The 22,696-nt window shown below is 34.4% G+C and overlaps 1 protein-coding gene across 1 annotated transcript in view; it reads right to left on the bottom strand.

Moving 5' to 3' along the window:
- LOC122809191 (sialic acid-binding Ig-like lectin 14) overlaps positions 1-22,696 on the bottom strand; it is a 1,573,173-nt gene that overhangs the window by 384,274 nt on the left and 1,166,203 nt on the right. Inside the window, exons 4-5 of the mRNA XM_044080499.1 lie at positions 18,975-19,265; positions 2,791-3,081 (exon numbers count right to left, since the gene is read on the bottom strand). Coding sequence (XP_043936434.1) covers positions 2,791-3,081; positions 18,975-19,265 — 582 coding nt within the window. The remainder of the gene's footprint in view (positions 1-2,790; positions 3,082-18,974; positions 19,266-22,696) is intronic.

Here is a 22,696-nt window from a genome sequence, read left to right as displayed (position 1 = left end):
CTATTTCCATTTTTTTGTTTTTGTTTTGTTTAAGTCCCAGTGCTCAGCGCACACTCGTTTAGCTAATGTAAACACATTTTAGCAGAAATGGCCCTCCCCTTGATGCGAACAGGGTCTTCATTTCAAGGAGTAAGACATTACTCAGACACACACACTTGCTTAGCTGTGCATAGCTAAGCACAAACCCAGGCAATGGTGCTCCAATGTGCTTACAGCAAGCATGACACACCCCCTTTTCATGTTAGCTACTCCTCCTGCCTACACTATCCTGTTCTAGCACCTACATGGTTAGGTGCAGTGTGTGGACTTAGAATATTTTATGATTCAGTACATTTCCCCTCATTTGCATACCCCACTGCCTTAGTCCATAGTTACTGCTCTGACACAGAGACTTTCCCCTTGACAACCAGTGTTCCTTGGTAATGTTTTGATTCTGCATGCCATTGACTGTAATGGAAAAATGCAGATTTCACCTAAAATTGAGTTATAATTTTTTTTCAGCACAATTCCACCTGCCGCTGCCCTATGCTTAAACGGCCAAGATTGGCAAAAAAAAAAAAACAATGCTTGATTTTTTATTAAAGTAAACACTTTCCCATGCCAATGGCCATATATTTGGCTATTGGCATGCTTAAAGTTTATAATACATGCTTTTATTTGAGCTGTCATGCCTCTGTGTTGTTATTTGCAGGAATCTGTTCAGTTAGTAACTGAATACATTTCTACAACTTGCACTGTTCCTGCACATATGGCTGCCTGCTTTCTGAATCACTAATTAACCTCATTTGCATGGTTTCCACCAACAAATGAGGTAATTAGCATTCTGCATGGCTTTCCATGCAGGAACAGTATCGACAGGCTGGTGCACGTCAGATCGGCTGTTTCCTGCATCACTCACTGATTCTGCATTGAGATTTTTGTTTAATGAAACCTGCTGTGTATCTTCATTAAAATAAGTAGACATATATATATATATATATATATATATATATATATATATATATATATAGATATATATATATATATATATACAGATAGAGATATAGATATATAGCTATAAAGGGTTTATATCATTTCATCAAACATTTATTTAATCAAATAACTAATCACTGAGCCCTATACGTTGAAGTTCCATTTCAGCAAACTACCTAAACATCAAATGTAAAGTGATTGAATTGTTTTACTTGGTCAACATTGTGAATGTAAAATGAACTGCGCAAAGTTTATTTAATACAAGTATTTAAACCTTTAATACGAGATCTACTGTCTTCAGAAAAGATTCAGGATCATATTTATCTCTGTTCTCAACAATAGCCTGGAGGCGATGATGCTGTGCTATAGTTTACCCTTTTCCACAATGCAGTGTGATCTCAGAGTTGGTGTATTTAATTTCTGAGGGTGGTGCAGGGGGAATTTCTCCACTGCAAAAATGAAGAAAAAAAAACATATGTGCAGACGGGTGTTATTGCAGTTTATTTTTTACGGACAAGTTTGGTGTTAATAAACATGTGAAAGTGTTAATGTACCTTATTGTTTACAGTTTATTATCACAGCTATTTTACATTTGGGGGGTGCTGGCCAAGTAAAACAATTCGATGCATTTACATTCGATGTTTAGGTATTTCGCCGAATAGGAACTTCGACATATAGGGTTCGATGATTAGTTATTCAATTAAAGAAACAACTGACAAAGTGATATAGATACCATATAAAAATTCCATTCAGGATAACGACTCAATAGAAAGTTGAAATTTATATGTTCTAGACCATATGATTGACTTTCTGGAAAGTCAAATGATGGAAAACAACAAAAATCTACATTTTTGCTGGGGGGCAAGCCTCTTCTGTACCTCCCACACCATATGCGTTTTATATATATCAACTCCTAGATTGCAGTACAGTGAGGAAAAGGGTAAATTCCCTGATCCCCAGTGTACCACAATCTCCATTCAAAAGCTTTGACATCTCAGAAAGTCAGTCATATGGTCTCAACCATATGAAGTTTAACTTTTCATTGAGTGGATTTTCTGAATGGGACCCATATATACATATACATATATATATATATATATATATATATATATATATATATATATAAGTATATATATATATATATATATATATATATATATATATATATATATATGTGTGTGTGTGTGTGTGTGTGTGTGTGTTTGTGTGTGTATATAGACAAAAACACATGCACACATGCACACACCATACTATATATAGAGGGAAGGCACCATAAAGTCCATAAAATCCTGACTCAGCAGACTTTATTACATAGCACCACACAAAGTGAAGAATAACTTACATTTAGATATTAATTCCAACATCTCATCCCTTAAAAATAAGTTGCCATATTACATGACTCAGTAAGGCAGAACAGAATAGTAAATAATTTAAAAATGCTTCCGAATGGCAAGAACTAAATGATATGTATATTTCTTTTGCACCTCAAACACACATATTTTGGAGCTGTTGTAATTAACTGGCAGTCACTAGTAGTCAGGGTACATCCCCAATTTAATGTTATTATAAAGATTAACAAAGGCTCCAATGATGTAGCAAGTGACTAACCATTGATGATGTCATAGCCTTTCAATGCATTCTCTGTTAATCTGAGTACTATATCTAGATTATTCATACAGCATATAATGTTGATTAGTACGAATTCTCTTCAAGATAGTATGTACAAGTTTTATCATAGTAATCATATCAGTTTCATAAATTAAAAATTATTGAGCTCCATGTGTACAATTTCACTTGTAAGATAGAATCTATATTTACCTGAGAGCTGCTGTTGAATTGCAAACACTTGTTCTGCAAATCCCTGACAGTTGTAAGCAGAACAGGTAACATTATTGATATTCTCTGCAGGACCTTCTATGATGCTTGTGATTATGGTTCCATTTGCAAAAGAATGAGATTTAAAATTATCATCTGTGCTGTTTTCACTGATGTTCTTGTTTGGAAGATGCCATATTACAGAAGGGATTGGATTGGAATCAATCTCACAATAGCAAGTAAACTTGATCTGATTAACTGTACATACATAACTTTGATTTATTTTGGGTTTATCTGCAAAACAAAATAGACCGAAGATAGTTAAATATATAGAGTAAATTATGTGTGAGTTTGTGTGATGATTATATATAAATACATAAAATAACTCTGTACTAGAAATATAAAAAACATCTTAGGATGCTTTATATTAAAGATAAAAGCACTCCGCATTCATATTCTGAATTGAATAAGCAATCATCTTCTAATCCAATCTCTGACTCATCTCTTCATTGCTTAACACTAACTAAAACTAAATTTTGTCACATCACTTGCTTTGTCTGATATGTATGTGTGTCTGTGTGTGTGCGTGCGTGCGTGCATGCGTTCATGTGTGTGTGTGTGTGTGTGTGTGTGTGTGTGTGTGTGTGTGTGTGTGTGTGTGTATATATGTATATATATTATATCATTTTTTTCAAATTTTCAAATTTCTTAAGGTCGAGACCATAAGATCGAAGATTTGAAACTTTGAAATGAAAACACAAAAAAGAAAGAAAGAAAAAGAAAAAACATTTTTTTACGTTTTTGGACCCCCCACATCCCCTAATAATTAAATATACCAACTCTGAGATCTCACTGCAGAGAGAAAAATGGTAAATATACCATTCTACTCTGTACAGCAATCTCCATTTAAATGCTTCAAAGTTTTAAAACTACAGTCCTATGATCTCGACCATAAGAAATTTGAAATTTTGAAACTTCAGAATTTAGAAGTAGACCCATATATATATATATATATATATATATATATATATATATATATATATATATAGATATACAGAGAGAGAGATATTATGAGAACCTAACCTCTACTTCACTGGATTAAACATAGACCCAACATTATCGGTTCATAATGGTAGACCATGAAAACCATCAATCCACAAACAAAACAGTGAAAACACATAAAATTCTTTTTAGCAGGGGGCAATCCCCCACATCCACATACCACAGCTAATTATACATACCAATCACACAGCGGTGAGGAAAAGGAAATCTCCTTAATCATCACTGTTCCACACTTTAAGTAGGAAAAAGCCAATAGTTTTCAGTCAGCTGTACTAGCCTTTTCACTTGTCAGTGTATGAATGCATCAATGAAAGGTGTGGCTTATACTACATATATATATATATATATATATATATATATATATATATATATATATATGGTTTCATTTCATAATCTCGAAATGAAGCTGAAACCACCACAACACCCACACCACAAAACAAATAAACACACCAAAACACCACAAAGGTGCACACCTACAATACAGAAATGCAGGAGGGCAAGCCCCCCTGCACGCCCCACACCCCCTACTTATGTATACCAACTCTGAGATTGCACAAACAGAAAAAAAGAAAACAATCACACACAGACATTCTACAGTCCCTTGCGCGTGCACACACACACATACACACGTGCACACACACACACACACACACACACACACACACACACACACACACACACACACACACACAGACACACACACACACACACAGACACACACACACACACACACACACACACTAACATACACTCATAAAAATATAAAAAGACAGCCCTGTAAAATTCTGAGTCAATGTACTCTATTAGATAGCATCCTACCAAGTGAAGAGTGCAAGCTACGTTTTGTTCACACACCCTCTTCAGTATTTAATAACATATTAGAAATCTGGCTCTACTGAAACAGTCAATAACCATGTTGATCAACAGCAAGTGATAAAAAATGTGTTAAAGTCAAAATGAATCACCATATTTGATTTAACCAGGCTTATGTAAAGCCCCTGAATATAATATCCATATATTTTCTTCATTTATTCAGGACACACTTCTTTGTACATTTATTCATAATACCTGTTGACACTTTGTCAATAACTATAGATGTAAACAGATTTATCTTCTTGCTGCAAGTACATAAAGTATATTAAGGTCTTACAAGTATTATCTGATGAAAATATTTTCCTTTCATAAGGTATTGAAATTTGAATCTTGAACCACATGGTACATGTCTAAATCTAAATCCCTCCATAAAGCTTAAGAAATATTGTCCTGATGTACAGTTTTCCCTACAGCTATAACTTAAAAAACATTTATCAGGAATGTAATAACCCCAGGAATGATATTAAGGCATTCTACACAAAACTGAATTTGAAGCAGTAGTTTACACCATAACTCAAGAATTTAGTGTTAATGTTTTTGCAATTTGCAGAACTGATTACATTGTGTTTCTGGTTCATTGTTTTTGTGGAGTAATTTATGTTCAACAAAGAACATATACTTTTAGACCAAGAATTTCTCTACACATTAGCAATACAGGTATTCTATAGAAGATAGTCATTTGCTTAAACATTCTCTAGAACATAAAAAAGCAAATTTTACATCTGTAGTTATAGATAGAGTGTTGTCAGGTATTATGAATACATTTTCAAGGAAGCCTGTCCTGTATAAAAAAGAAAGCAATCTATACCCTGATTGTCTGATTAAAATTAATTACCCTTGCAAAAAATGCTGATTGTCTAATTCTTGCCAATTAATCAAGTGGAAAAATTCCATTAACATTATTTTCCAAATAAAATACTCCTGCCAACCCATTGGAATTTGAATGCCTTGCAGTGTGGAGATATTATGGAAAATACATAAATAAATTATCATATGTTATTAAGCAATACCTTTGGGGTTAACATCATTATTTAATGATCAATGGATTTGGCCTTGACTGAATCTGTTATTATCAATGTGATATATTAAGTTGGAAGTGAAAGTGAAGATGATTTGAGAAGCTGATGGGCTCATCAGATGAATAAAATGTCGGGGAGTAACCTTGCTGATCAAGTAAATTTGGTAACAGTTAACAGCGTTCATACATCCATGTCTTTTGAGGCTTGCTGCGGTTGGAATTTGAGGAGATGATAAAGACAGCTAGGCAGATTTGAATACCTAATTTGTTGTTTGCTGCTCTTCCAAAGACATTTTCAATAATATTAGAAGCAAGGGAGAAACACATATTATGGGAAAAATGGTTAGTAGGGCATGTAACGTCCTAAAGAAGATCAAGGTCTTTAATTTTTGGAAATAGTTAAAAGGAACAACACCTCATTTTGGATATTGAGAATGAATGTAATGTGGTCATGGCTTTTTTTTCAGTTGCCTTGGTTCTGTCTTGGTATGTGACTAAGGTAAGGAAGTTTAGACTATTGCATGGAAGTGCATGCAGAGATATTTTTCATACCATGACTAGGTATTATGTTTCCTATGGCAAGTTTTAGCTGTTGAAGAGTGTTGGGAACAAATTTTGTCATATTCAAAGTAAAAAAAGCTTCAAATATGATTTAAGGCATTATTTGCAGGTGGTCTTGCAAGGCCTCGTTTCTTTCATAGTACAATAAGCAAATATTATCAACAAATAATTAGAGAACAGTAGTATTCCTTTAGGTGGCAATTGCAAAAAACAAATATCAATAGAAAGTGGAAACTGAATGAGATGCCATATAAACCAAATGGTTTTAGCTGATGGATAAATTGGACATGAGAGAAGCAAGGATTGCTCAGAAAGTTTCAGAGACTGTGTCTGTTAATGGATAGCCTCTCTGGCAGATGTATAAGAGCATGATAAAAGACTGACATATAAACTATTTAGATAGAATTAAGACTAGGCAATTTTAAGTAATATAATTAATAGCAATTTGTTTTTGATGATATATATTTGTTGAATTTGCCTGTGGCTAGGGAACTTAAAGAAGGATATCTTCAGGTAAGCCTGACCTTCAGGGTAAAGGACTAAGCCTGTATAGTCTCAGTCTCATACATTTGTAAACAGGCTTGAATAACATGTTTTTGGACAAGTGCCACAGACGTACAGCCCATGGCTACCCATAGGGTGCCACTCTCCATGATTCACAATCTTAGTGGCTATCGAATATGTTTCATAGGTAAGTACTAGGCTAGTCCTTATAGACCATTTTAAACTTAGAAACTTTCCCCTCAAATGGGAGAGTCAAACCTTGTACTTTGGTTTGTGAAGAAAATGGATTACTCACTATTCCAACCCCTAATAATGCTTGGAATGTACAGACTTTTTCATTGATGAGGAATTGATCCTGGGTCAATTGCTTGAAAGGCAGATAGGGTCACCACTATACCAATAATGCTGTTGTAAAATTTTGGTAGGATAGGCCCAATCAAAAGCCTACAAGCACAGCACTAAAGAAATGGATTTTAATCTATGACTCAAACCCAGGACCTCAAGATCACCATTCCAGCTGTACTAATCATTTAGTTATTGAAGGAAGTTAAATATGCACTTGGCTAGATGCAACTGTAAGCCATTTTATGCTCACCCTAATTTCATTTTAAAGAGGAGAATCAAACCTTGTATGTTGTGACTTTGAGGCAAGCGCCTTAACCATTATACCAAACCTCAAACTCATACATTATAAGGAGCTTCATTATGGGAGGGCATCTATACAAGGAATCCCTTTTCTCCCTGTCTCATACTGTTGAGGTATAAGGCTTGCCAAATAAGTGGGGTGGAATGAATCAGGCAGGTCCTCTTACACTGTGGCTAGAAGTATTTTTTGCTAGCCCATAATGTCTTTCAACTGGGTGCTAATATATGGATGGACAATGGAGAATACTCAGGCATTGTGCCCCATTTGTAGACCCATAATCCAGTCACACCTTTTGTACTCCTACACTCCACAACCTAGTGTCTTCCATCTGAGCTCCAGCCTCTGCTAGATATCCACGAGGAGTATGACCAACATGTGCCCTACCCTCAGCATAAGCAATGACATTCTCTCTGTCTATTCCATTACGTATATAAACTACTAATCAAATTCTGGTTACCTAGGTCGTAGTCAGGGCTTTATCTCTTTGTGCCAATGGTGAGGGTTAATATGTACAAATTTAGGTAAAATACTGAAAACAGAGATGAAAATGCTGTTCTTATTCTAATTGTTATTAACATTATTCATCTATTATGCATGCAATGTTTCTAATATAAGTTAGATATTTTATTAACTGGAATATGTTGTGCAGATGACTTGCTTATTATGCACACAACAATAAACTTTCAATTTAGTTGTTTATCTATAGGACTGGGGTATACACTTGTAGAAGATGATATGATGAAGGGCTTGAGGGTAATGTTATCGACAACACATTACAACACATGTAATGTTTGCATAAATAATAAAGTGCAGCTTGTGACATTCTTTGTTAATTAATAGTAACAGGCCTGTGTCTGACAAAAAATGAAGAACCTAACTATAACATCCTTGTTTGAAAATGAGAAAATAATGCCCCTTTTCTAAACAGATACTTGTGTAACCTGTTATAGCCAGGTTATTATCTTTCAAACCTCAGCACAATGAATAAAATGAACCTCACATTGCAACACATATTATGGCCATACAGGAACCACATCAGAAAGCAGAAAATAGTTTTAAAGTTGCTAATAAGCCTTATACTGGCACTGATAGGGGTTATGCAAGAACAGTGTTAGAAAACAAGTAGCGGCTTTAAAATCTTTTAACAAATGTTGCATTGCTATAAACAAATGGCAGTCAGAAAAGAAGTTTAAAATCTAATGAAGCAACAACTTTAAAAGCTGAAACACCTTCCACTGCCACAAAGTCAGATTTTTAAGTAGAGTAGCTGAAATCTCACACATATTACATTGCTTTTATGCTGATGACCAAATATTTTTACATGTTCTCAATATCAGTTACAGGAAATTCATATCCTAAGCTTCGCTATTGAGAAGAAATCTCCTAATATACTTTTCTGAAACACATTTATTGATTTAATATATTTCACATTTGTTAAACAGGTAAGTGAATGTCTCCAAGAACCATTTTAGCCACAACCTAGACACACAGAAGAGACAGAATAAATGACAATAAATGTCAATGAACATTAAATGATTAATTAAACAACAGAAGTCCAAAATATTGCACCATAGGGGCAAAAACTGATGTTGAGTATAATCATGACAAAGTAAATACTTATTGATGGCAGAAATAAAAAAATAGAAGTTGCAAAAGCCATGGAGTAGCATTATAAAGTGCATAAAAGTACGAGAGCAAAGCACCAATAGACTAGTGAATTATATTTTAGTCCCATCTAGGGCACTGTAAAATACTAATTCTAATTTGTTAATTATATACATATTGTATAGCACAAGAATAATTTAATATTTTAGCAGCTTTCTTATAATATGTATACTGAAATGTGTGAGTGGACAACTATATATATATATATATATATATATATATATATATATATATATAGATATATATATATATATATATATATATATATATATATATATATATATATTATATACTGGGTTGGAGGTGCAAGTTATATGTATACCTTTCAGCCTCGTAGAACAAGAAATCTGAACAAATCCAAAAATAATAATAATTACTCTTACAAACTTAGACAGCTGATAGAACAACATGATTTGTGTTAGCATGAATTTTCTGAAAGTTATGAAGTCTGAAACTCAAACATCTGTCACTATTTCATGACTTCAACTCAGTGACTTGCAAGAAAATCATGTTTTACAAGGAATGGACTAAAAACAGGTAAAAATCTGTACATTCTGCAAAAATCTGTACAGTTGAGAGGTATGGATATGGTAATTATTACCCTTTTTCTCTCAATGACATAACAGACTGGTTATGATTAAGTCTATTTTGTTGCATATTCTTACATATATGAACCTTACTATTAAAATACTAAGCAAACCTCATGCACACCATGGTTTCTAGTAGCTAGAATGAGCAAAATTCTGAAACTGTGTGTTTCCTGATAACCCTTACATCATCAACAGCACATATCCTAAAAGTGTAAAAAACATGGTAGGGCAATGGGTTAAGTGACACAGATAAATATTAACTTATCACAGTATCTTCATTGGCAAACAGTGAGGCTGAAAAAATGTTTGTTTCATACTTCCTTGTCAAATTTATCAACCGTATTATAAAAAAGTTAAATTTCTATGATTTCTTTTTTTTTCAATAATAAGTCTTTATTCTTTTCCAAATGTTAATACAATACCACAACATATTTACAATATATACATGAATGCTTCCAACAGTTACATAAAGTCATTATACATTAATATAAACTTCTAGATAGGTATTAAATGAAGAGAAAATAAAAATCTACTATCAATATAAGACTTATCTATACTAAGCTCCATATTTAGTATGTACTTCCCGGAGAAAAGTGGATTGGAACCTTAAGCTAACACAATATTAAAGATTTGCTCCCATATCTTTGTGTTATTTATGCTTTTCTTATGATCTTTAATTAGTAATTTATGTGCTAAAATATGTTTTATCGCTACACTCTTAAAGTTTTCCCATGAAGTCTGGGATGGATTCAGCCAATTTGTAGCTATATACAGCTTCATTAACAGGAAAATATTTATGAGTATGATCCTTTGGGATCTATCCAAATTAATCGGAGGAATATGAAGAATCATAAACTCCCAAGAAAGTGTAGACTGTTGATATCCCATTTTTTGTAATTGAATTTTTAAAGAATTCCAAAGTTTGAAAATACATTTACAACTCCAGAACATGTGTAAAAGGTCAGCCATTTGGTCTATACAATATGGGCATTTAGGTGAGTTTTTAGAGTTGAATTTATAAAGAGTGAGACGAGTGTAATACGCATTATTAAATATCATCAACTGAGTAAATAATAACTTTTGAAGAGATACTGATTTTAAGGTTAAATTAATTGCTTTCACTATTTTATTATCTTCAATCATTAACAATTTCTCCTTCCAGTATTTGGATAAAAGTATTTGGTTATTATATTTCACATCTTTTATCAAATTATATGAAGCCGTGATATATTTACAGTCCTCGTAAGAGTTTGCCATAAGTTTAGGCAAATGTTTAAATCTTCTTCTTTAATTTTAAAATTACTATTACTAAAATAATAACAGACCAAACCACGGATATCTTTCACTAGTTTGTGTGTCATTGCTGTATTACTAAAATAACTCATTGATAGATCCTTTAGCTGTCTCATTATAATTAAATACGAGTTAGGGAGATTCATCTCTCTTAACATGTCATGTATTGAGATACCAAGGAAGGGATATAAATCAAGTATGGTTAAATCACTTAAAAGTGGGAATTTTTTAAGATCTATCAGCTGATTACCAATTTTCAAATTTGGGTTCTTATGAAATGGTTGAAAAGTCATCATATATTGTAAGAGATTTAGTGAGTTAAACAGATTTTGTATTGATATTTTATATACTCTGATATGTTCCATCAGAGCGTACATTTTAAGGGTATCTTTATTTAAAAAGGGTAATGCCTTACAATTAATACCCAGTCCAGTAACATGTTTATAATTCAGAATCAACCACTTGGGTGACCATTTGGGACTAGACCTATCAAAGTTAACCACTCTTAGAATTCTATTAGAATTTATTATTAAATAATATGCTTCAAAATTCGGTAACTCTAGACCACCCCTGTTTTTCGGAGTCATCAGTTTATCATAGGATGTCCTAGTTTTTCTAGGTTCCCATACAAATCTACCTAATTCTGTATGAATTTGTTTGAAGAATTTCCTAGAAATTTGGACTTGAGTAGCTCTAAAGCTATATAATATTCTGGGAAGTATGTTCATTTTAATAATTGAGGTCTTTGCCATTATTGGTAATTTCAAATTATTCCATCTTTTTAAATCAGACACTATATGCTCCCAAAGTAACTTAACATTATTCACATAAAAGTCTCTGTTGTCTGTTGAAAAAACAATACCCAAATATTTTATTTTTTCTTCGGATTTTACCTAACCTACCAATGGTCAAAAGTGAAATAGGTCTATAGTTATCCGGATTTTGCAAATCAGCATTTTCTTTCGGTATAAGAATAGTTTTTGAAGCATTAAAGTGCGGGTCATTAATTTTATTGTTAATTATATAGTTAAATACATGTGGAAGTATTTTCCCCAATGTATCACTAAAAGTTTTGTAAAATTCCGTGGTCAAACCATCCGGTCCTGGAGCTTTATGCAGCTTCAAATTCTTAATTGCATCTGTTATCTCCTCTGAGGAAATTGGTTTGACTAAGTTCATATGAAACTCATCACCAATTTTCGGAAATATAATCTTCTGCAAAAAGTCATTATTACTCTTATTTATAATTAATTCCTGATGTTCACCATAGACTTGAGAAAATATTAATTCAAAAGCATTAATAATGTCTTCAGTATTGGTGTATGTTTTATTGTTAAAGTGTATTTCAGAAATTTGAGAAGGTATTTTTGATTGATTAATGATACGTGCTAGTGCTTTTGAAGGGGTCTGTATATGATTAGCGTATTTAACCAGCATTTTCTGTTCATAAAATGATAATTTACTATTTTGTAGTAAAAAAAGATCCTTCTGACATTTTAATAACTCCGTTTCAGTTTGTTTACTATAATTCCCAATTAAATCCCGATCCAGTAATTTAATTTTAGTTTCCAATTCTTGTATGTCTCTCAAATGTATTTTCTTATAATAAGTAGCCTTTTGAAGAAAAATTCCTTTTATTTGTGCTTTGGTCATTGCCCATTCTATGTCAGACGGATGTCGGTGTTTAGAAAGATCAGCTAATAGCTGATTCAAGGTCTCTTGAACTTCTTTTATTATATCTTCTTTATTTAATAAATATGGATTTAAGGACCAATTATAACCTCTAAGACGTATATTATGACTAGTGTCCTTATTGAAAGTTAATGTAATCCTAGAATGATCCGACAAATGTCTAGCTTGTATGGATACATAGGGGTCAAAAGCCATTAGTACATCTGAAATTAGAAAAAAAATCGATCCTGGACCACATTTTATGACAACTTGAATAAAATGTAAAGTTATTTGCTTTCATTTGATTATTTGTGTATTTATATGGATCATAAAGTTTAAAATCTGTTTTAAGTTCCTGTAGTGCTATCACTGCTTGGTTATTAAAGGACCTATATGAGCTTGATTTGTCTAATGTGGGATCTTGGTATGTGTTCCAATCACCTCCTATTATTATATAGTAATTATTATATTGATTCAGGATAAAATAGAGTGATGTTATAAAAAGTTGTTGCTTGGTACATGGGGCATATATATTAAGAAGTATCACTGGTTTATCATAAAGTTTAGATGAAAGAATCACATAACACCATCTTCCCTCTTTGTCTATTTTAAAATCTAGAATTTTCTCTTGATATTGGTTTCTAATAATGATCGCCACCCCTGCACTATTAGTTGTCCCTTCCGAAGCTACCACCTCTCTAATCCATTTCTTATTCTTAAGGACAGTCCATCGATCATTGGTCAAATGGGTTTCTTGTAATAAAATAAAACATGCCTTTGACTGGAGAAATAAATGAAAAAATAATTTCCTTTTTTTCAAGTTCTGGAGCCCTTTAGTATTCCATGAGTCTACTATCCACATACTAAGATTTTTAAATCTTTTAAGTATATTTTAAAATTAAGAGACAATACTAAATTCCAATGTATTAGCACAGTATATAATATCTGGAAGCAATCTTGATGTCCCATCCCTAACCAGTGCCTATCCACTATTCCCCTGGACCAGGACATACATAGGTTTTTTACACAGTTAAAACTTTTATGGGTACACAGCCTTACTAAACATCTATTCTTTATCTTACAAAATAAAATACCAAAAACATGCAAAAAACCTATAAATACTACATCTAACTCTACAAAGCCTAACCCAAACATTTCCTAATAAACACTGATAACTATCCACAGCTCTTGAACACATTATTTAGTTAACATAAATGATCTTCACTACATTCAAAATTACTATTCTACCTCTCTAATAGTTCACATATAATATTAGTTATATTAATTGGTTGTATTACCCTAAAATAGCTAACTATCTTATTTAAATCTAAGCTAAACAGATATATGACAGTACCCCTATTAAACAATAATATTATTGGTTTCAAGATAATTCACTATTTATTATGTTATCCAGGAAAGAGAAAAAACAAATATTTAACCTATAAATATAACATTAGCTCTGACTTTGTTTATCTAATCTAGCTTATTTAACATTATAATGACAGTAACACGGGTGAATACAAATAGCATTAACTATGCTTACTGGGTACTATACTTGAATATATAGAATGATAACTAACTAACAGAGTTCCCCAAATCAGTCAGAACCACATGCCAGTATATAACAAGATAGCCTTCACTTTCCTAGAAATGCCAGAATATAATATCTTCTGGTCTTTTAATCTCCTAACTATCCCAACACTAAATCCCCTTTGTATCTAAGCATTTGCAGTATAAAAGACATCATTAAGACAGGAAAATAAATATTACAGTATACTACCATGTTATTAGTACAACCACATTCAGGAAAAACTACCTAAGAAAATAGCACAATTATGATAAAGTTATTCTACTTCTACCATTCAGTTAAATAACACATTTTAACCAATACATTATTAGTTCAGTTTTAGTCCTACCTGAATGGATTTACAGTTCCCTTTAAAGAAATAAAAGCTGTAACATACATTAAATGTCCACGGACACTCGTTTTACAGTCCAACTAGCTTCCCCTTCTTCCACAAAGATGTTTCTACTTCCTGGTCATGTAATCCTGTCTTTGAATTCGCGACAGGGGAACCATTACGCGGACAGACTTCCAGATGCACCACCTCGAAAGCGGACCCTCAGCAGCACCCAAAGGACTTCCTGTTACCTCGTGAAGGGATACAGTTCGTAGAAGCCATAAAAGTTCGGGAAATCTTCGTGGACGAGCTGGAGCTGCAAAAAGAAACTAAGTAAATATTTACCAAGGGGCCTGGTGAAGCAAAAAGAACAAACAAAGGATTTTGAAGCCTCAAGACGTAGTAAGCATGGAATCCCAGTATCCACGTTGCTGTAAACAGACTGACTGGCCAAGTTAAGCTTCCGAAGCTGGAAGAGACTTAAAAATCTTCAGAAAGGTAACTTTTGCTTCTTTTCTTGTAGATATGGAATATTTGGATCCATCAACTGTAAAAATTAATGTGTTAGGGTATTTCATTTGAAATTTAATGTTCTTTTCAATGAGGAACTTACAGTATGGAGATAATGCTTGTCTGGCTTGTCTTATTTGCAATGGTAAATCCTGACCCATAGAAACTCTATTATTTTGCCACATAATATAACCTCCATTCTTTTTAACAGTTAGAATTATTTTATTTACATCCTGGTAGTTGAGTATTTTGACGTAAACTGGTCCAGGAATGTTTGAGGCTTGTGTTTCTCTGAGAGCTCTATGGGCTCTTTCTATAACTATTTGCTTTGCAATGTCAGAGTCATTGAACAATATTTAGAATATTTGTATGATGGTAGAAATTAAATCATTATATTGGATAGTTTCTGGAATTCCTCTAATAATTATATTGTTCCTTCTGGATCTTGCCTCCAAGTCCAGAATTTTATTTTGCATAGACTGGATATCCATTTCATGAATGTCTGTTTTTTTTGTAAGCAATGTTATTCTGTCCTCATTTTTGGATATTCTAGCTTCCGATTTATCCATCTTTTCAAGAATTTGACTGCATGTGGCACCAAAAGAAAGTACCTGGTTTGATAGTTCTTTCAAAGCTTCTTGAATGGGCAACAAAGCAGTTTTAATATCTTCCATGTTAGCCAGTTGATCCGGTTTATTTGTCATTCCAGCTTTTAAAAGTTCCTGCTGTTTTATAGTCTTCTGCCTTTTTATTGTTGAATCTTTTTCTGGTGACTGAAGTGCTGATAATTTGGTTTTAGTTGTTGTTGTTTCCATACTTTTTTCCTCTTTTGACATTGTGAAGCAAAGTAAAACTCTAGTAAAACTAACTAGTGAATATCCACAATTACTAGTCAGGCAGTTCCTTTGTTTAATGCTCTGTTCAGAGTCAGACAGACAATCAGCTCTAATCCTGTGAGTTTGATTAATTTCCTCCTGTTCTTTCACCTCTCAAGCAATATTTAGTTGTAGTAGAATAGATATAGCCAACAATTAGTGTAAAAAATATTGTAGCATATCCTCAGGGTTGATTTTTATTCCGAGTAACTGGAGAGCTGTAGATATGCAGTGTCTACAGAATGGCGGCCATCTTTGAATACATTTCTATGATTTCTATGCACTACCAGCAGTATACATTGTCACACAAATTATTATAAAACCAGAGTAACACATTAAATAGAAAAGAAAATCAGTTCTAGGCTTTACAAAATCATTATTACATATTTTGAGAGCAAATGTATTGCTGGGTGTTATCAGATGACATTTGTCAACGCTATTCTCCCAGCAATGCATGTGTTTGGAATTTAGTTTTAATATCAGACTACTGTGTATTAACAAATGTGAATAAACATGCTACTTTAATCAGAACACTCAACACAAAAGAGACATTTAATGTAAAAAAAAAAAAAAAACACACTAAATGCTGTTTTGTAACCGTTATGAAATTACAAATCTTTTTCCCAGTTACTTTTTATATTATCCTATGTCACTCACTGGATTGCCAACTGGCTCACAGACAGGACACAGGAAATCAAAATAGATGAAGTTGCTTCTACAAAGGAACCAGTCAGCAGTGGAGTCACCCTGGTGACCTGTGCTCTCCGGTTTAGCATCTATTTTTCTGAATTAACAACCAATATTAATGGTCTCTAGTTGACTAGGTTATAAATGTCTGCCAGCTAGGAGCAGTCATTAAATCCTCAAATGAGTTTGTCATCCTACAGGAAGGTTTGTCCCAAATAAATAAATGGTAACAAACTCATGGACTGAAACTACATGCAAAAAAATGCATTATACAACAACCCACCCCATTAATATTCTTAAATGTGCACACTGACTGGTCAGTGTGCACATTGTAAATCAGAGTTATACTAATGGAAAAAGGTCCAGTTGCTCGAACTTTTTCCATTAGTATAACTCTTTTTTTACAGCAACGGAGAACGCAAGATCTGCGTTGCTTTTTACACACTATCTCGCTATTTTAAACAAGTTTAACATAACAAGACACCTTTAAAAAAAGTAACAGAGATCTTCCTAACTCCGTTGCTTTCTTTAAAGGTGTCTCGCTATGTTAAATGGGTTTAACATAGCGAGACAGCTTTAAAAAAAGCAACGGAGATTCTCTGTTGCTTTTTTTAAAGCTGTCTTGCTATGTTAAACTCCTTTAACATAGCGAGACACTTTGTAAAAAGCAACATGGATCTTGCTTTCTCCGTTGCTTTTTTTAAAGCTGTCTCACTATGTTAAACTCCTTTAACATAGCGAGACAGTTTGTAAAAAGCAACGGAGTTGCTTTCTCCTTTACTTACGCCCACAGCTCTGATGAACTGTGTAAGCATACGCATGCGTAGTGCATAAGAACTGCCACAGAATACCAGACAGCTGTGGAAGGGCAGCAAGGAGGCATTATACAATGCCATTATTTAAGAAAAGTAATTATTTTTTTCTTAAATAATGTCATTGTATAATAGCAATAACCCGCTTCTAGGTGTGGGTAATGCTGGATTTACCCACAGTTGTCTTTGTTTGGCCACTCGGACTTCTCCCTTGTGACCAAACCACACCAACCATGGATAAATCCAGCATTACCCACACCCAGGCATGGGTTATTGCTATATTACTGTATTCTTTGAGAAATCATCTACAGCAGGGAACTACTGCATTGACAATACACTTTTTAGAGTTGACCATGTTGTTTAAGATTTAGGAACTTATGTGGACAATGACCTAACATTTTACCAACATGCACCCACTGCTGTAAGAAAATCCTTCTATGCTACAAATCTTATAAACAAGAGGATTGTGGCTAGATCTACGGATGTCATTGTCCACTTTTACTCAGCTCTCATTAGGCCAGTCATTGAATATAAGCCCTCCTTTGGCATGTATCTATCTATACACATGCAATAACTGGAATGTTCACAGACATGCCTTACTAAAAGTATGCAAGGACTAAACAAAATGTTCTACATTCACTGAATCAAAGCCCTGTCACTATGCTCAGCATCCTACAGACTGCTAAAAAATGACTTGTGTCTGGAATACAAGGCATCCCCCAACTCAGTTCTTCACAGTTACTACACATCAGGAAGTCAAATTGCATAAGAAAACCTTAGTCTAGGGATCTAAACCTCTTCTGCAACATTAACAGAATGGTTTGCAGGGGCAGGTATGTCTCACAGAGGATACCACTGCTATGGAACAGACTACCTATCCTCACAAAACAAAGTTCATCCCTGTCTGTATGCAAGTGCAAGTTGTATCTACTGATGGGAAAGAGAAAATGTACCACAGGACTGCCATCTGTGCTACTACTGGACAGCAGCAGCTCTTAAATAGTTTATCCAATGCATGAGTCCCCTCAAATTACCTATGGTATGATCCCAGTTATTATACTTCGGGGTAATATATAATCATTGACCATGGGATGGGTAAGGCCAGTGTATGACCAAATGAGAAAGGTTAATTTGAGCACAAAAAGGGAAACTGGGTAAGTTTAAAATGGCTCAGCTCACAAGGGCAGCTAGCCTAGTACTTACCTATGAACATATGAACCTATACATATCATTAAGGATTGAGTCAGGATGAATTGAGGTTTAATGGCTTTGGAATGGATAAAATACATTTGCCCCATTGTTTACTTCCTAGTAGACTATATCCTTTCCATCTAATAGATTTTACTGTGTGTACTGAAAGAATGAAACTGCTTTATCATATATATGAGTGGGTGGCATGAAGCTAACTTTATCCATTTTAAACACTTGTACTCCTTTGAATGTTTGTTTCCATTGTAAAAACAGTGCTTGTCAGATGCCATGATAATTACAAAGTAGAAAGGAAAATGTTACTACATACATAAAACATTTAATGTGACATTTGTAGATGATCTTCTTATATTTGGATATTCAACATCACATTTTAGAACTTTTCCATTATCTTTAGAGGAGGGAGTGAATTCAAGAATGGACACTGCTGACATGTTTTCATTTTGAAAGGTTGCCTCTGTTATGTCTGTAGCATTTGATCGATTCCATATGAATTTAGGAGGAGAATCTCTGCATGTATTAGTAATTGTACAGGTAGCGTTCACTCTCTTCATCTCAATAACTTCCTCTGCAAAATTTATTTTTGGAGCTTCTGGTTTATCTAATCAAGAAATTGAGAAAAATACTTTAGTTTTGTGTTAGAAATATAAAATCCATCTTTTGCATTTTTTAGTTTAAATTACATTAAATTGCACAGTGCAGTTTGACTCTTATTCAGACTTACTGGCATTAACGTCTTAAAAAGTTAATTTCATCCACCAAATTAATAATTTAAAGAAGGTTACTTTTATACATGAATCGCTTGCAAAAACTATTTCATAAAGAAAATGCAGATTTGCTTTCAGTGGTTAAATCATCTTGTTCATATCTCTAGAGCAGTTCTGGTCATTCATAAGCCACTATGTTTTGATGTGAGCAATTTTAATGAGAAAGTCTGACACCAGGATTCAATAAACTCCATGTAGGAATAGTGTTATTCCTACATGGAGTGAATGGTGTTCACGTCCGCATACCCTTCTCAGCAGCGCGCCTTTCATATTAATGAAGGCCTGCTACTGAGATGGATCGGCGGACATGAATACTGAATGAGTGCAGGGGGCATGTTGCAGTAGTGCTCACATATCCAACACACCCCCTGAACTCTCAAAGTGCCATACGGCACTTTACAGTGCTGTAAGTGTCCATGGACATTAAAAGCCAGGAGTGTGAATGGGAAGCAATGCAGGGGGTGTGTGACAGGAACTGTAATATACCCCCTGCATTGTCAAAGTGCCATATGGCACTTTACATTACAAGTGTGTCCTCAGACACACAGCCATACCCATAAACCTCTTAGTGCTAAAAATCCAGACAAAGGGCAAAAAAGTGGGGGGATAAAGGTCCAAAAATAGGGACATATCTTAAGTGCAGTTCTTATACACTTAGAACATTGATAGAGTAATGAGGTTTGTTTTAATCTACATTTTCTGAAGGATTAGAAGTCAGAAACTCAAATGTATGCCATTATGTAGTGATTTCAATCCCGTGATCATCCGATTGATTTGCAGAAAACCACAGATTTTATGAGGAACAAAACAAAAATATGAGTAAAACATCCGGGCAGTCTGCAAAAATCCTCAACAGTGAGATAGCGTAGTGGTTAGAGTTTCGGCTTTGCCTGCCACTGTTCACAGTTCAGTTACCAAGACAGGCCTTTCATTATTACATGGGAAAGCATTGTTAAATTTTCTTTTTCGTAAATGATGTAGTAATTGATATTTGTTAACCAGGGTAGTGTAGCTGGTCCAAAATTGAAGTGTCAGTGGATAGAACATGTGAAATCACTCATGTAAACATTTGTCCCATACAGTATAGTCACACCCCAAGGTAATGTAATGAAAGCACATAGAGGGACATTATGTAAAGTAAATTATATACACTTAATAATATGTCAGTAATGATTAATTCATTTGCAATTCTGAAATATTTTTTAAAATGAAAACTGAGCAATGCTAAGCAGTGCTTAGCTCTGCTTAGCCGGCATGAGCATTGCTTAGAAGTGTCATTCTAAGCAGTATTCAGCCCAGCTGAGTGGATTTGCACACGACTAAGCACTGATCAGCATTTTCCCCTTTAAGCACTGCTCAACTCAGCTTAGTGGGTTTGCATACCGCTGAGCTGTGCTCAGCATTTTCAAAAATGGTTCAATGATGGCAAAGGGTGGGAATATGGCCTTATTTAAACTGCACGGGTGGGAATACAGCCAGAAACTGCTGTAGTTTGATCTCTGCAGGAATATGTTTGGTGTTGGAGAGGGAGTGCACTTTCGGGCACAGTGTTGGTGCATCTTGGAGTCCAGGGTCATGGCTGGACTCCTTGTTAAAGACCATAACCACAGACTGCTGCAAGGCCAGTACCAGGGCTCACAGTACAAATCAGCAGCCTGGGAATGTCTGGCACCTGATCTCACCTGTGCTACTTGAATCCCCCAAACTGCTGAGCAGGTATGGTATCATTATTCCAACCTAAAATGTAGGAAGGGGTGCTCTTGGCCCAATGGATCCAAGAAGCTCAAGATGGGGATACCCCAGTAGTGAGCAAGTAAAATCTAGCCTGAATATGTGATAGACATGTATGCTTAAAATTTTTGTTTCCCCTACAGTTGCAGAAGAGAGAGCTAGCAATCTTGAGGTGCATGCTGACAGATTAGATTAGCAAAGTTGTGATGAGAGTCTGGTGAGTACATATTTATCTTGGAGTGTATAGTGTAATAAATAATAAGGAGTACATTGTTTACTGCCAGTAGGTATAATGTGTTCTGAGTGTACTGAATAAGTAAAAAAGTTTGTCAGACCAATAGTGATCTACAGGATATGTAGTAGTAGTGAATGATGAAAATCAACTGTAAGAAAGCACTGTGTCATGCTACTCAAATAAAGATTTATACCACACACTGTTGTGTTTAATCTGGTTTTCTGTTGAAGAAATAGAATGTGTAAAACAAGATATAAATGAAATATGAAATATGTCCTGCACTAACATCTGAACCTTGATTAGTAATATGTAATTGATTACAGTATGTTCCCTGCAGCACTGCCTTGTGTTAACCTTTGGATTTCAGATCGATGCAGTCCTGAATGTGGGTATGACAGTGTAATAGGTAGGGACTGCAAATATATGATGTCCAAATGTATATGGGTCAGGTATGCAATCCGGCACCTTGGTATATTCTGTATAGATCACACATATTCACATCTACTAGGGGTTAAATGTGTACACCTGCTTTCAAATGATTAATACACAGTACAAGAGCTATCTGTCAGGCATGTATGTTCAACTGTCACTACAGTTTTTGGTGACACTCCACTTAGATTACAAGGTCAGACTGTCTAACCAAGTGAGTATTAGACAGGAATCAGTCAAGCAAGAGGCAGTGGTTCCTGAGTTGCTCAGTGTGTTGAGAAATAGACATTGTTTTCATTTTTGCACACACAGACTATGGTTTGAATCCAAGGAGTGGAATTAAGATGTGTGAATATTTACAGACAAGTAATCCTGCATATGTGTACAAATAGTCAGGTAGTGTTAACAGATATTTTCTCCACAAGTTTTACATGTAAATAAATGATTGTAGTAGCTGTATGATGATTATACTAATAAACTTTGTGTCAAAATGTTCCAATGTTCAACCCCATGCCTGCAAAAGACAGTAGGATATGTACATACACCATACACTCTTCCCGATACATGTCTCTCAAGTGTCACGCTGTCACGGCTAGTGATCACTGTTACCAATAACCTTTGACACAGATATGAATCTAGTTGAAGAATATGAGTAGCACACATCAGTGCAGGCTAATCTTGTTAGTCATATGTAACTCTGACATGTGCAAGTCCCCTCCAGTCATGTACCTAGAGCACTCACACTTTGCCCCATACCATTCCAACTTGACAGTTTAACAGTTACGTATGTGCTACAGAAGCTATGTGCCAAAAGTAGATGTGAAGTGAAGGCAGACCTCTAGAGTATTGAGCAGTACTGTTGTGAAAAAT

The sequence above is a fragment of the Protopterus annectens genome, chromosome 8.part0 (genome assembly GCF_019279795.1).
Source record: "Protopterus annectens isolate FY-2018-M chromosome 8.part0, PAN1.0, whole genome shotgun sequence".
NCBI classification, from domain to species: domain Eukaryota; kingdom Metazoa; phylum Chordata; order Ceratodontiformes; family Protopteridae; genus Protopterus; species Protopterus annectens.
This window is presented reverse-complemented; position numbering and strand designations above follow the sequence as displayed.